General features: G+C 44.9%; 2 protein-coding genes across 2 annotated transcripts; both read left to right on the top strand.

Moving 5' to 3' along the window:
- Nucleotides 1-770: 770 nt before the first annotated feature.
- LOC124665455 lies at nucleotides 771-3,599 on the top strand. The gene is made up of 3 exons (XM_047202872.1): nucleotides 771-970; nucleotides 1,062-1,409; nucleotides 2,570-3,599. Exons 1-3 carry the CDS (start codon nucleotides 851-853, stop codon nucleotides 3,347-3,349), a joined length of 1,248 nt encoding a protein of 415 aa, XP_047058828.1. The 5' UTR covers nucleotides 771-850; the 3' UTR covers nucleotides 3,350-3,599.
- Nucleotides 3,600-6,917: 3,318 nt separating this feature from the next.
- LOC124659473 (DExH-box ATP-dependent RNA helicase DExH6-like) lies at nucleotides 6,918-15,881 on the top strand. Its single transcript, XM_047197339.1, has 15 exons — nucleotides 6,918-7,036; nucleotides 7,915-8,005; nucleotides 8,153-8,465; nucleotides 8,598-8,672; nucleotides 9,095-9,139; nucleotides 9,690-9,780; nucleotides 9,883-9,941; nucleotides 10,393-10,554; nucleotides 11,356-11,408; nucleotides 11,493-11,526; nucleotides 12,117-12,206; nucleotides 12,291-13,292; nucleotides 13,496-14,054; nucleotides 14,482-14,948; nucleotides 15,051-15,881. The coding sequence occupies exons 1-15, from the start codon at nucleotides 6,985-6,987 to the stop codon at nucleotides 15,399-15,401; spliced, it is 3,444 nt and encodes a 1,147-aa protein (XP_047053295.1). The 5' UTR covers nucleotides 6,918-6,984; the 3' UTR covers nucleotides 15,402-15,881.
- Nucleotides 15,882-16,356: the final 475 nt, after the last annotated feature.

The following is a 16,356-nucleotide window of genomic DNA, read 5'->3' as shown; positions in this document are numbered from 1 at the left end:
AGGCTGGACCAAGCGGGGCGGTGAAGGACGAGCCCGACGAGCGCGGCAAGCAGGAGGTCGTCATTGACGACATGTATAACTTCCACCAGTACTACGACGCCTCCGGCCACCGAAAGTACTACTAGATTAGGTTTAGTTTAAATTTCATCGAATTTCGTTCGAATCTATGTAATATATAGTAAGTTTGAATGTATTCGCTTAAGTTTTACATATATAAAATTTTGTTTGAGGGACGCGGCTGGAATGCGACATCCGAAACGCAGCACGAACAAAATACGTCCCCAAACTCTCGATCCGTCGCTGTTTGGGGACGCTTCGAAGGACGCGGCGGGAGATGTTCTTAATGACAACTAATGTAGATGAGAGGAAGTACAAAGTACATGATTTGCTTATCTGAGTCCGCCCTTGGCCGCCTACCTTTTCGCCGTCTTCTAGAGGAGAGAGTAAAGAAAAACTGAAAACACTATGAACACGCTCACTTCGTGTCACACTGTCTTCCCGATACGGCGGCGCCTCACCGGCCAATCCAACTGTTCCCGGTACGGCGGGGTCGCCTACCGCCCGGCTCCAAGTCGAACCTCTCGTCCACGCTCTCTCCTCTGATTGGTCCGTGACACGTCCCTCCACGTCGTTAACCGGCCAATCAATAGCGGGCCCGCGCTCTCGAAAGTTCGCAACTGCCCGGGCCCGCGAGCTATACATACGATCCGACGCGTGGAGCTTCTACAGAGAGATCATCAAACAGTTTTCAGTCCCAAAATAAACACAGTTGAATTCCGTTTCATCTGCCATCTTCCTCGCGAAAGGATTCCGGCCGAATTGATAGGAGAGACGACGAGGAGGAGCAGCGATGGCCGCCGCTCGAGCCCGATGGCGCTTCCTCGCGCTGCCCCTGGCGCTGCTCCTCGCGATCGGCTCGTCGCGCGGCCTCGACCCGGCGCCCAAGCCCCCCGTCCCCAAGGCCATCTCCGTGAGTCCCCTCCCCACCACCTCCCTGAATCTTGATTGGTTGTGGCCTGATCGGAGCTGACGGGCTGACGCGGCTGTTGTCGGATCTGCAGGACCTGAGGGACGCGATCGTGAAGGGGCTGGGGCTCCAGTCGGAGGAGCTCAAGGTGTCCGGGTTCGACGTGAGGGACGCGCTTGTGGGGCAGGCGGTGGCGTACGAGTTCGACATGGAGGTCGGGAGGAAGGCCGTGCCGGTGCGCCTGCTCGAGGACGTCAGCCGGTGGGACTTCGTCGACCTGCCCATCTTCCGCTCCCAGGCCGACGCCGACGACACGGCGGCGCTCGCCGAGATCGGACGCGGCGCCAGAGGGACCTTCGAGCCGACGCTGCCGCCCTTCCAGCTCGCCGGGCCCATGGAGCTCTGGATCCAGGACGGCGACGATGTCAGGCTCGCCTTGCCGGTAAGAGCATTTCCCTTTTTGCCCATGGCCCAGGGAGTAATTCTTAAGGTTTGGGTGGTTGTGAGTTGTGAATGTGACCTACTGACCTCTCTGCCTACACCAGAAAAGGATCAGTGGTTTTTTTTTTAAAAGGGACCGGGCATGCTTACCTTTAATTATCCTAGGAGAAAAACCCCAATTTGGCCAGTTGCCCCGGATGTGCATTTTAGTCACGAACTTGCAACTCGTGAATGCTGGGTCACGAAGTTGCCCCGCATGTGTTTTGGTCACTCCACCATGGTGATCGTTAGTTTGCGGACAGTTGTGTTTTTTTAAAAATTTCCCCCTAAAATTTGTTTTTTCTAATTTTTTAGTCCTCGATTTGACCTTTTTAGGGGGCAATTTGCAAAAATATAGTTAGCCACATCAGCAAATTAACATTGGCCGTGACAAAATTACCAAAACGCTCGCGCGGGTCAACTTCTTGACCCACAATTCACGATTTGCAAGTTCGTGATCAAAACGCACATCCGAAGCAACTTCATAGACCAAATTGGAGATTTTCTCTTATCCTAGAGTAGTTTTATCTTAGATGTGGACAACCGTATGGGGTTAAGAGCTAGTGATAGATATTTGTCATCATTCTTCATGTCAGACAATAAGACCTGAATCTAAGCTCAGGAAGTACGTTTAGCTTAATAGTATTATAAATTTATTCATCTCAAACATCCAAAGGTAGCTAAGATCAAAGGTTAGGTTGAGTATGAACCAAATAGCTTTGTGGTCAGGTAACAGTGTCCAAATTACATCTTGCTGTCTTAAAACAATAAAACATCAAACGTGGCTACGGTAAGGGGATAGATGATAGCTTAGAAGCAGCGCATATCCTACCAATCTCACTCTGAAGGTTCTTTTTGCACAATGTGGTTATGAACTATGACTTTCATCCCTAAGAGCTTACCAAGAAAATGTTCATTTACCTACTTTTTTTTTGCTTGCTTAATTTGGCTATCTAAAGGTATACCATGGACCCGTTCATCTATATGTCATTGCCATACATGTCAACCATTATGGTGCAGCCTGTTTACATATATTCTTGCTTATTGAATGTTTTTCATACATGCCTTTTTCTAAATTTTATCGTATCAAATATGAGATGCTAATCCTATGCTCCTGTACAGCATGACGTGGAGGCTGGAACTCTGAAGAAAGTTGTTCTTGCTGATGGTGCAGTCGTAACAGTGAAAGGTGCTAGGGCAGTGAGCCTCCGTTTGCCCCTTGAACTGCCACTTCCTCTCAACCGTACCACTTACAAGGGTCGCCTGTCAAGCTTGCTTTCCATCGCTCAAGCTCTACGTGGTGCAGCTCGGTCTAATCAGAAACCCCTGCTCTCCCTGCGAATTGAGGGTCCAACCTCCTTATCCTCAACTCCTTCCATGTCTCCCAATGACAAGCTGAAGCTCAAAAGGTTGGCCCCAGGTCAAGTGGAGCTCTCCTCGCGTGCAATCCCTGCTGCCACCGATGATGAGGATGAACCACATAACACTGGAATGTGGCCTCTCTTGTCATTGAATGCATCAGATGGCAGCCTGCAGGGGCTTGAGGATCTGTTGGCGTCAGTTCTCGCAAAGAAGGCGGGTGAGAAGGGCACGTTCAAGTTGTTGAATGCACGGGCGGCGGCACAAACATATGTCAAAATGGGCTTCACGGTTGAGAAGAGTGTAGCTGATGGGGAGGTAAACTGGTCTAATTTGCCCGAGTGGAAAACAAAGCCCAAGAAGCTGAGGGCGCATTATGAAGTTCTTGCCCGTGTCGAGCGTGGCCAGGCGATCCCCGAAAGGATTGCCCAGGTGCAGCCTTTCCATGCCGAGGAGGCCATGTCTGAGAGCATGCTCACCGGGAATGTGTCGAGATCCAAGATGGAGGCAGTCAATCCGCCACCTATTTATTTCAGTCTGTGAGATCTGTAGGTGCCGGAAGCTCCTTTGGTTGACTATTATAGCAGGAGATGGCAAAAAGGATTACAAGCGGCAGAAGCTTCTTTCTTGTTACTGACATTCTGCGTTAACATCAATACTCTTTGTATTCTATATCCTGGCTAGCTCTGTAAATTGCCAATACGAATGATGAGCCCTCACAGTAGAAATGCAGAAATAAGCAAACTGTATATAAATCCTCCTCGAAACTCAAAGCAAGAGTGCTTAGTTCGCAGCCTCTGTGGAAGTTATACACAATGCTGTTTTTTATTTTTTCAACTTCATGTATTAACATCATGGGTGGTTTCAAAGTTTGAACTAAAATTCCAACTAAACTTGAAGTGGGATACAGCCGAGGTCTCGATTGCCACCAAGAGATGTTTCTCTTCGCACCTCATATCAAGAGAAAAGGTAGCTTGTCAAGTTGGTCTCATTATTGATCTCAGGGAAGTTTGATCACTTTCAGAGCGAACAGGTGGTAGCAGTGGTACTTTGAATTAGAACCCTGGTTCAGCTTAAATATCGAACTCTCACAATCCCTGAGAATCTGCAAACGTGAATCCACGAATAAATGGATGTTATTGTCGGAGAAACATATAGATCATAGGAGGACGGGCAACAGCAAACACACCAACATTTTATCGTGGAATACCAGTACTTGTTCAGCAAACACACCAAGATTTGATCATGGAGTACCAGTACTTGCTCCCAAGATCCCTCCAGCCTGTCCTTTTTTTCTTTAGGGCATCTCCAACGGGGTGACGCAAACGGATATTGAGAGACTATTTGCGTTCGCTCTGTCGAAAAATGCGTCTGGGAGCAGGCCCAGCTACCTGACGTAGGCTGTCCGCTATGCGTCGAGTTTGCGTCTCCGCGGACGCGCTCATGTAGGACCCGCGCGTCAGTGGTTGGGACGCCGCTAACATTTCCACCAGTGGTCATTCCCAGCACGAAAAATCGAAGTTGACCGGCGCCAACGCTCCAGGCCATTGCGATGGATGTCCTCGTCGCCACAGCCACCATGGATTCCGAGGGAACCCTCGCAACCATCGCCCTGGACTCCCTCGTAGCCACCACCATAGCCCTAATGGAGACCGCATCTCCGTCCGACTCAAAGCGTGCCGCCACCGGCGGTCGGGAAGCTAAGCCACAGGTGCCAAAGAAGTTGTTGAAGGAGGAGAAATGTGTCCAGTCCGCGAAGCGTCGCGGTCGGCGCAATAATCTGAAGGAGAGGAATGCGGCGGCGGCGACCGCCTACAGTCCGCTGCCCACATGGCGTGGCAGATGCAGGTGAAAGCCGGCGCCCACGTAGTCCTCCATCCTAGCCTAGCGGAGGCGATGCTCTTCGTCAGGCAAGAGAGGATCGTGGGCATCACTCCTCCGACCTCGTCGGTGAGCTCGGTAAGTTCTCAGCAGCGTCCTGGAACGCCTGCACCCTCGTAGGTGCACACGACGTCACGGTTCGCCTCCGGCGCCGCCCCGGTGCACTTCAACGGGGCCCCAGTTCCCGACTTGAACCGGACGCCGAGGAGCGGTGACTCGTGCCCGGCTGCGACACAGAAGACGCGACAGGTTCCGGAGTAGAGCATGCCGGCGCCTCGCACCCTGTTTGAGGAAATGAAAGCATCTGCCCCGACGATGGATGACCCGATATGTTTGCTCTCTCAGTGTCTCGGTCTGCCGTGTGTCATTCGTCTGACGTCCGGTGATTCGTAGGCCTATTGGACGGGACGCATTGAGGGCAATATCCATGCCATGACCTTCGGCGGCGGCTTCGTCGGCGAAGGCGGCGTTGGAACATGGACGTAGGATCAGTGGCCACAGACGCACGATGGGGTGGACATCGATGGCGAACGACTGTTTTCCACCCAGCCCACGCAGGCAACAACCGTCCGCGTCGATGCCGATGAGGGCGCCAACAGGGCCTGACCAGGGATGATGGTGGCAAGAAGAAGGGGGAGAGCCACATGACTAGCGGCTTCAACGACGACTTGTGCGCGTGGCTCGCGACCAACCATGACTGCATAAATGATGCGCAACAAAAGTGCAAGGTCAACTGGGCCAAGGTGGTCCAATAGTACGAAGAGAGAAAGCGTCACACGCCCTACGCGATGAAAAGCGATCGCACGGAAGAGTCCATTAGAAAAAGATGGAACTACATCAAACAAGAGACCGCCAAGTTCTGCGCCGCCGTTGATCATGTTGTTTCCCACCCCCAGAGCGGCACGGGCGTGCTTGGAGTAGTAAAGAAACGAGCATCATTGTTCCATCTATGTACTTAGCATTAGCAAACCATGATCCGGACTTTTACCAATTGCAGGTATCCAAGGTCTTGTAGAAGTTCAAGGCAACACATAAGAAGGACTTCTATATGGTCCATTGCTGGGAGAAGCTGAAGGACGCGGCAAAGTGGAGGGTTGGTTATGCGGCCTACCATGAAGCTGTCAAGAGTGAGACAACAACGATTGTCGTCGACGATCCTGGGCAGAAAGCCCTTCCACCTCGTCCCCGGAGCCATAAGTCTACCAAGACCGATCTAGCCCGGGAGGCATCAACTCTTGCGTTGAGCTAGACCTTGGAGAAGATCATGGCGGACTCTCAAGCCGCCCTGGACAAAAGAGTCGAGAAGAAGCGTATGGAAAAAGAGTCCGCAGCTACCATCTACCTCAACCTCACCAAAGAGATCACTGAGGTCCAAAGGATGGACATCGAGGCCAAAAAGGCAGACGCCAATGCCAAACTGTGTGACCCCGAGGCCAAAAGGATGGACGCCGAGGCCAAGATCCGGGCAGAGGACATCATGCTGGCCGACTTGAGCAACACGAACGATGACAGCAGGGCCTGGTTCATGAAGAAGCGCGCCGAAATTCGCGTGCGAGACACCTAATCTGCGGCGCTATTGTCAACCACCATGGCTTCTTTTTGGACTATGTTTGATTTGATATTGTGGCCATGTTTGGGCACCTTTTGGCCTTGTGCACAATGTGATGAAATTATGTAAGACCTCAATTTGAGCCAATGTGATGGCCATATGTTCATGCTATCTACTTGTTTCTCATATTTTTCGATATTTCAAAAAAAATGGCCCATGACCAATATACGTCGGGTCGCATGATTATTTTCGCGTCCGCAGAACGACGGTAACGGACGCCGCGGATATTTTAGGTGTCCAAATCGGCCCACTAGAGAGATGCCTTAGGTCCCCTCAGGCCTTCTCCTCTGACGTGAAGCCGTGGCAGTGGCCCGCATGAAAGCCTTTGAACAACCCACCACGTGGCCCGTTACACCTCTACCCACCACGGTCCACGGCCCGTTTCTCACCGACTAACCATAGCCCGTATACCAGCCACACCGGTCCACCCAAACTTGTCTCTCCGCCGGCCGCTCCTCCCCACCGCCACCGCCACACCCTAGGTTTCCCCTCGGTCCCCCATCACCAAAGCGACCGCAGCGGGGAACCGCCGAAGCGAGACCCGAGCCGGCCGCCCCGCCCCGCGCCGCCACGAACGCAGCCACCGCTCCGCGACGGGGAGGAGCGCGGGATGGGGCGGAAGAAGCCCAACGACGGAGGAGCCGGGGGCGGCCGCAATCCTCCACTCGCCCCCGTGCCGGAGGAGAAGATGATGCGCTTCAGGGCAGTGCTCAGGAAGTTCCGGGCCTCCGGCGAAGAGGGTTCGCGCCGTCTGCCTTGTTTTCACATCGGGTGTTCCCAATTATTTTCGCATTTCCTAGCGCGCGCGGTCTCATGATTTCGGTGCGATTCCGAGGAGCGGGAGCGAGGGGTTCCGTTGCGGGCATGGAACCTTCGGGGTCGGTGAGAGCTAGGGTTTCAAACGTTCCAGCTTAGGGTTGAGGCCCATGCTCATTTTTTTTATCATAGTATCTCAAACCCATCCCCGATACCACCCGTACTTTGGTTACTAGTCCTTCTCTGTTGCCGATCCGTGGCTTTCACTTATTTAGCTAGGCCTGTGGTGTACTGCCGATGACCAATGCCACATTTCTTGCTAGCTTCACTGCTGATTCCTGCTTATACAATAAGATAGACTTTTATCATCTACAGCTTATATAATGCCTATCCTTAGTTGTGGTTATTGATTACTAACGAAGGTGAATGTTCAGTCAGTGTTATGTATTGTCCGCACATGCTATTTGCATGAATACCAGTTCTACTGTTTCTGTTTAGCCTTTCATGGGCTATGCAGTGACATCATTTCAGTTAAATTGGAAGTGCTTTTTTTGGTTGATTTGCAACTTCACAGGCTGCTGTTAAAGAACTCTATGTCCACTGGACTGGTAAATAGAAGTGCCTAACAGGGTAGCAGGGCCTTATATTAGCGGGTGGTATAGATAATTAATCGTCGTTGCGCTTTCATAAGGTAGTTGCAGAAGCCTTATTGGTATTGTCTTCATGATCTTATTGTATTATCTATAATGCCGCCTTTATGACTGGTCTCTTCTGTTTTCTTCTATTGAAGCATGCATAATATTCTTTTCTGTGTTTTACTTTCAGCAGAGAAAATTAATATCTACAATTTCTAAATGTGCAGTGTACAAATTCGATGCTAGTCTATCCAAGGCAGAGCGTGGCGCAATCCATCAAATGTGTAGAAAGATGGGCTTGAAAACGAAAAGTACCGGGTGAGTAACTTTTAACTATAACGGATTTGCTAAGCTAGAGCTATGTTTGGTCCATCTTCTCTTCCTAATCAACCATCATGCTGACCTATATTTGTAGTAGCAACTTTTTATTCGGTGTTTGTTCTGAATTCTATTCATTATCTGTAGGAATGGGGATGCTCGACGCCTTGGGATTTACAAATACCAACGTAAAAATAATAAATCCACACAGGAGCCTGCAGAAGGCCCTAGCAGACTTGGATTTTCTAAAGAAGCAACACAGGTTTTGCTTGATTTATTTACGCATTATCCTCCTGATGAAGCTGAATTAAATGGTGATGCCGTCAAGAAATCTGGCAAGAAGGCTGCAAGAATTCCATGGAAAAGAGATGGTGCCTTTCGCAGGCCAACTATGAGCGGACGTGATATAGCAAAGAAGGTTGAGATGCTTACATCTAACACAAGTGGACAGCTGAGGAAGGTTGTATATTCTGGCTTGATATCTTTCTTTTAACACCTTTTTTTTGGGGCCAATCCCAGAGTTCCCACCTTTTATACCTGCCATATGTAGTATCTTTAAGTGGGTGCTGAGAGTTTGTACACATGTGTACAGATCGCTGAAGACAGATCCAAACTTCCGATATCATCCTTCAAGGATCACATTTGTTCTACTCTGGAAAACCACCAGGTAATGTTCATTGTGCCGAAGCTTGATCGCATTTAAATATGCAGTATTCCAGAACTATTGAAAGAGGTAAGTCAACTTGGAAATTAGGTTGCTCCACACTAGCTTTAGTGTGATGCATGGATCAAGTCGATGCTGGTTATGTCATTTCCCATCATGGGGAGGTTTAATATTAAGTTATCTGGAATTCAGATCCTTATAATCCAGAGTTACTGATAATGTGCTAGTGCTTTCTGTACCACAGCTTCAATTAATTATAGGATGACTGGCACAAAAATGATGGGCATCTGTTTCAATTATTTTCCTGACACTAGCTTTTTTTATTTTGATCTATTCATATGCTTTAACATTTGCTAGCTTTGCTAAGGGAATATTTTTGTTGGCATCAACTGATGGCAATGTGATCCTCTTGTATTTTCTACCAGGTGGTTCTTATTTCTGGAGAAACAGGCTGCGGTAAAACTACCCAGGTGCCGGTTGTTCTGATCCCTTCCTGCATTTGTTATAGAAGTTCTGCCTATTATTCTTGGTCTGTTGGCCTAACCCATTGACTGTTTTTTCACTGTTGTTATATGCTCGTATGAACAATATACACTGTATGTGCTTCAGCAAATATGGAATATCTTATGTTTTAGATATGTGTAGCTCTTATGAAGAGATGAATGGTCTTATGCCACTCAAATGATGCGTCCATTTTTCTTATAATCAGTAGAAAACATTTCTATGCTAGTCCGTGGGCTGCAAATTAATACAGCAGGCTTTAGATCGTAGATAACATATTCAGTCTGAGCTGACATGTTATAGATACTATCTTCACATCTTTCTGCACTTTACTTGGTTTTTATTCATATAATAATATCTTTATTCTAACAGGTTGATTCAATTAAAATTCAACTGATGCATAGTTTTCTGTTCTTGTGCATAACTGCATATGAAATGACGAGAACAGCCTTGCTTGATTATGACTGGTGGGTGTAATACTTTCATTTGTTTCTCACTTATCATGCTGTTTGTACTTAGGTTCCTCAATATATCTTGGATTATGTGTGGGGCAAGGGTGAATCATGTAAGATCATATGTACTCAGCCGCGACGGATATCAGCTACTTCAGGTATTTGTAGTAATTTCGTTATGTCATTGGCCATTGCTTTTCAAATTTAGTGTTTATCCATTGGCTCAATGTAAGCTGTTCTGTGTTCTGTGTCCGATGCAGTTGCCGAACGAATATCTGCTGAAAGAGGAGAGGCTGTTGGTAACACAGTTGGGTACAAGGTATACAATTCTCTAGAATTCACTGATACATTCGTAGATTTAATTGCCTTAACCCTAGCCATTTCAAAGCAGTTGTCTGTTTGATTTTAAATTGCCTATGATATTAAACTTTCATCATTTGTTTACACTGCAGTACAATCAATTAAAGTTACAGTAACAATATTATGTCAATTATGATAATGTAGAAGTTCATTCTAAAATTAAATTTAGATTGCTTAGTGTGTGTGATGATCACATGCATGTTTTGCTTGGCCATTTGTTGGTCAAACTGCGAAGTTACAAAGTTGGTCACCCTATATATAAGCTCCCGTCCCCTTATTGAACAGTGGGACTTTTTGTGAACATCATTTTCTTTCCGTTCAACACCTAGTTGGAGTTCGACTATCTTTCTAGGAGCTGTAAATTTTCCATCCATGTTATTCTTATTATGTTGTTCATTATTTGATTATAGATACGTTTGGAGTCAAAAGGAGGGAAGAATTCGTCAATCATGTTCTGTACTAATGGTGTTCTTTTGAGGCTGTTGATAGGCAGAGTAACTAACGTTCAAACAGCACAAAATGTGACACACTCATTTGATGATCCAATTATGGAGATAACACACATCATTGTGGTAAACTTCGAAATACCTTGTTACATACCATTTCCTTTTGAGTTATGGCATACTTTCCTTATGTGGTAATACTGAAAAGAGTGTGTACATACTTATTTACAAGAGGATGAGACGAATAGTTAGCCAACCCGCATCTAACTTTGTGAAACTTGGTATTCTAACCAGGACCAATAAATGTTTTTTGCATCTAGATGCAACATGTTATTTCATATCACGAAACTGCATTGTATTGGTCTTACAATTTGCTTAACTGCATTTAACATAAACGCTTTCTATGTAGTACCTAGAGTTTTGTGAAGACATAGTGCAGGGGTAGTAGCAGTGACAAAAGTTTTTTTTACCAAAACTTTTGTTACTTCCATTTCAAATAAGATATTTGCTTTGTACAGTTTTTACACCATTTTCCAACATATACCACACATGAACATCTTTATGGTATTATTATTGAAAAGAAAGTGTGTAGATCCTCATAATTAGAGTGAGGCAAGTTCATCGTAAACTAGCCATGAAAGAACTTGTTTATGAGCTTCACATATAATCTGACCAGTGTCTGCCTTTTAAAAATATCTGTAAAAATCATACTTCCTTGTTCATGTAGAACCTACAACATCGTTGCCAGCAAAACTGCAGCTTGTGTGCATAATGTGCTTGGCCTTTTCATTAGATTAGTACTTTACTGGATTTGTTCTGGGTAGCGTATGCTGGCAGTGTATTTTTTGTTGGGCTTTATGTTGTCCTATATTTCTATATGAGTTAATATTCATTTTTTCTTTGGCTAAAAAATATTCATTTTCTCTTCAGGATGAAATCCATGAAAGGGATAGGTATTCCGATTTCATGTTAGCTATCCTGAGGTATTGCTACAAATAAAGTTGTGCACATATTACTTAAATTGCATGTGTAATCCACTAATATATTTTTCAAATAATTATATGCAGAGATTTGCTGCCGATGTATCCGCATCTTCATATAGTAAGAAGTATCTCTTTTGTAATTTATTATGCTCATAAGTAGTCAGGGCCTACTCAAGACTATTTTATGCTACTCAACTATTGCGTAAAGACTGGACATGCATTTTTTGCATGTGCAAGACATGTCTTGACTAACATAAATGGAGTAGTAAAAATAATAGATGAAACTTTCATATAACACCTTAAGAGTAATAATATGAAAAAATTATTAATAAAAGAATATCATGTTAGTTGCTGATGAAAAACTAATTATTTTTATACTTGACAAAAAATAGCATGTAAGAAAATTATTTGACCAAGAAAAGATCAACTCTAGCGTATACATAATGAAGACAATAAGTATAATTAAGGGGCTATAAGTGTAGCAGTGATCGATGGATGAACTAATATTTGTCAACCATTGTTGACAAATCATGGATTTGGATGAGACACTGCGAATGGCTGAAATAAAAATTGTACAGCTTAGCTCGTGCCTTTTGTATTGGTATTGTAAATCCATCTCTTGGTTCTTAGGATGACATTCCATTGCCATAGCTCAAGTGAGCGTGTTTTTCATCCGGTTACAAGAGTATTCACTGATGCAATTAACAGGTGCTCATGAGTGCAACAATCAACGCTGACCGTTTTTCTCAGTATTTCAACGGATGCCCGGTTATTGAAGTCCCTGGCCATACCTACCCTGTTAGTAACACTACATTTACATTCTATGACTGGGGCTCTTGGATTTTTAGCTTAAAGCTTTGTTGACAACTGCATTTTCCACAGGTTAAAACTTTCTATTTGGAGGATGTGCTTTCTATTCTGCAATCTGTAGATGATAATCATCTTCATCCCGCATCAGATGATCTGGAGCTGAAGACTGTGTTAACCGATGAGTACAAAAGCTCACTGGATGAAGTAATTAGTATGGCTTTGGTCAATGATGAATTTGATCCTCTCATTGAGCTTATTTCTGTAGAGCAGAACCCAGAAGTCTTCAACTACTCACATTCAGAAACTGGTGTGACACCTTTGATGGTTTTTGCTGGAAAAGGTCAACTTGGGGATGTCTGCATGCTTCTATCATTTGGTGTGGATTGTTCTGCACGTGATCACGATGGAAAATCTGCATTAGATTGGTCTCAGCAAGAGAATCAGAAAGAGGTTTATGAAGTAATAAAAAAACACATGGATTGTACTCCAGCAAAATCACCTGAAGAGAATGATCTTCTTAATAAATACTTAGCAACTATCAATCCAGAGCACATAGATACTGTGCTGATAGAACGCTTGCTTAAAAAGTTATGTGCTGATTCAAGTGAAGGAGCTGTATTGATCTTCCTTCCTGGTTGGGAAGCTATAAATAAAACAAGAGAGAGGTTACTTGCTTCTTCCATCTTTCAGGATTCATCAAAATTCCATGTGCTGTCTCTCCATTCCATGATCCCATCTTCAGAGCAGAGAAAGGTTTTCCAACGTCCACCTGCTGGGGTTCGTAAAATTATTCTCTCAACGAACATAGCGGAGACTGCAGTAACAATTGATGATGTTGTATTTGTCATAGATAGTGGAAGAATGAAAGAGAAAAGTTATGATCCGTATAATAGTGTGTCCACGCTTCAAACTTCCTGGGTTTCTCGAGCTAGTGCAAGGCAGCGTGAAGGGCGTGCTGGTCGTTGTCAGCCAGGAACTTGCTACCATCTTTACTCTAGATTGCGAGCAGCTTCACTGCAAGAATACCAAACTCCTGAAATTAATAGGATGCCAATTGAAGAACTATGTTTGCAGGTATATGCCTAGCTTATACTTTTGTTGTACCTAATGTCTGAAAAAGCTGATGCTCCTCAATGTTTCACTTGGCTGCAATAATATTATCATTTTGTACTGGTAGGTACCTTATGCTTTAATAGTTGTGGCGCAAGTCAAATGCTTGGTCCAACGAGTTTATCATGTTATTACTGATAGCTGTTCGATGTGTCTTTGTGGTGCAGGTCAAACTGCTTGATCCAAACTGCAGAATAGCAGACTTTCTAAAGAAGACCTTGGATCCTCCAGTTTCTGAGACTGTAAAAAATGCTATTACTGTGCTTCAGGATCTTGGTGCTTTAACACAAGATGAACAGTTGACAGATTTGGGTGAAAAGTTAGGTTCTCTTCCGGTTCATCCATCCACAAGCAAGATGCTCCTGTTTGCTATATTGATGAACTGCCTTGATCCTGCATTGACATTGGCATGTGCAGTAGATTATAGAGATCCTTTCGTCCTTCCAGTCGATCCAGATCAGAGAAAAAGAGCCGATGCAGCCAAAATCGAGCTTGCTTCATTATATGGTGGATTTAGCGACCAGCTTGCTGTTGTGGCAGCATTTGATTGTTGGAGATGTGCTAAAGACACGGGCCAAAAAGCTTTGTTTTGTTCACAATATTTTGTCAATTCAAACACCATGACTATGTTGTCAAGTATGCGAAAACAGCTTCAGAATGAACTAGCTCAAAGAGGATTTCTTCCTGCTGAAGCATCTGCCTGCAACTTAAATGCTAAAGCTTCAGGTACGTAAGTTTGTATGAAAACAAATTCTGAAACACTGTAATATGCTGCGGTTGCTTTCTTTCTATTTCACACTTTCAGATGTGAACAATGTTTAATTCTATAAGCAGTATGTCATTAGATTTGTCACTTACGCATAGGTTTTTCTGTAGATAGAAAACTGCGTATGTTGGTTTGAAGAATTAAAATCTTGCAGTAGTTACTTTAGTGGTGTCCAAACATAGGAGTAGATCCTTGTACTAGTTACAACTTGGAAACTCATGGTAACAAGTGTAGCTGGAATAAGAGAATTTTGCATTCATTACCTATAAAGCTACTTTCAATGTGTGTAGGTTTATAAGTTATTTTTCAATCTTGGCAGTAAAAAAAGCCTTGTTATGTTTTAATTTAAACTATTCTCTTGAACTTACTACCTTGCAACTATGTTAGGTATCATTAGCGCAGTCCTTATGGCTGGCGCTTACCCCATGGTTGGAAAGCTGCTTCCTCCTTGCAAAAATGCCAGGAGTACAGTTGTGGAAACAGCAAGTGGTGCCAAAGTTCGATTGCATCCGTCTTCTGCAAACTATAACTTGTCATTAAATAAATCTTCTGGATATCCGCTAGTCATATATGATGAAATTACTCGAGGTGATGGTGGGACGTTGTCTATAAAGAAATGTTCTGTCGTTGGGTCATATCCACTACTTCTGCTTGCTTCCGAAATGGCTGTTGCTCCACCTGATGGTGATAATGATGAAGAGGAAGGTTCCAGTGGGGATGAAGTGATTATGTCTTCTCCTGATAACACTGTTTCAGTTGTTGTTGACCGCTGGCTCAGATTTCATGCGACAGCTCTTGATGTTGCTCAAATGTACTGCCTAAGAGAACGTCTAGTATCTGCTATACTTTTCAAAGTAAGAATCATTTACCATGTAACTGCATTTTCCATTTTAATCTGCTGCCAATGCGCTATAATTTTCTCTATCTTGCACCTGATGAAAGCATGTTTTCTACAGGTCCAACACCCGCAGGATGTTCTCCCACCTGCTCTTGGAGCAACGATGTATGCCATTGCATGTATCTTGACATATGATGGCTTGCCTGCTATGGTTCAATGTAACACCGGTGCTTTTGATTCGAGGCCAGCAGAAAGGAGAGGTGGTGGTTATATTCGTCCTAATGATTTCCTTACGTCATTGCTAACGGACAGAGTCGCACCACTTGCCGAGTATCTTTCTCCGGAGAATATTCTGCCCCCGAGTGATGGTGGTAGATATAGTCTACCCAGCAAAACTGTACCAGGGCCTTCAGCACCACAATCTTCCAAAAGGCAGCGTGACAGCGCTCGGCGCCAGAGGCCTCAATAGTGTGTTTCATGTACTTCTGTACTGGATATCACGCTTGGGGTCTCTGAAGAAAAGAGCTTTGTTTGAAAATGACAAAGATTTTGCTTTCCTCAAGTTAAAAGCAAAATGTGAAAGCAAGCATGGATGAAGAGACCATAATCCGGAAATCAGTGCATCTTGTTGTTCTGTTCACCTCTCTCTACCTTGCTCTTTTGCGTGCCGGCACTACCATCTAGTGCCATGGTGTATCCGTGTTTCAGAGAGCAGCCAATTAGGATATGTGCTGTACACAGTGGTTGTTTCTAAGATTTAGGATTTACTAGCGTCTTGTTCAGGACATGTATGAAATGTACTTGTATCCTCTACCTTTGTGCCATGACATGAGCAACAGGAGGGAGGCGCATTTCGGAGATTGGGTGGGTTGTACTTTTGTCCATCCGATCACCTTTTGAGAAACTAGGTCGATACAGTTCAATACGAAAAACACAAAGTTCTGAACTATTTTACGGAGCAAAGTCTTGCTAGCTGGTGACAGAGTCGTTTCTGACCTTTTAGCGGTCTACTCCGTTTGTCTGTACTATTTTGCTGTTTTGTGGCTCGAACATGGATGATACATTTACGTTTTCTGAACACTTGTTAATCGAATTATTCGAAAGTTCTCGGTAGTGTTCGGATGGAATATTTTTCCGAATATAAACTTTGACCGTCGGTTTTTGTAATCCCTTGGTATTGTTTCCTGAAACGTGCTCTGCTAAGTTGAGGTCTTCCGATTCCGAACCATCATACTCCCTGAAGTCGCGAACGCGCTTAATTCTTCGCCTGTCTACCTGCCCTTCAGATAACGACCAAGTAAATGGTCGAAACGCAGCGTCTGGACGTGGTGGATAGGCATCGCGGGCTGGCTCTCCTTAATTGAGATTGGAAGATGAGATCAGCAGTGTACATCCCTGGGGAAGTTGTACAAACGTGCTACGCT

The sequence above is a fragment of the Lolium rigidum genome, chromosome 6, assembly GCF_022539505.1.
Source record: "Lolium rigidum isolate FL_2022 chromosome 6, APGP_CSIRO_Lrig_0.1, whole genome shotgun sequence".
Classification (NCBI taxonomy): domain Eukaryota; kingdom Viridiplantae; phylum Streptophyta; class Magnoliopsida; order Poales; family Poaceae; genus Lolium; species Lolium rigidum.
This window is presented reverse-complemented; position numbering and strand designations above follow the sequence as displayed.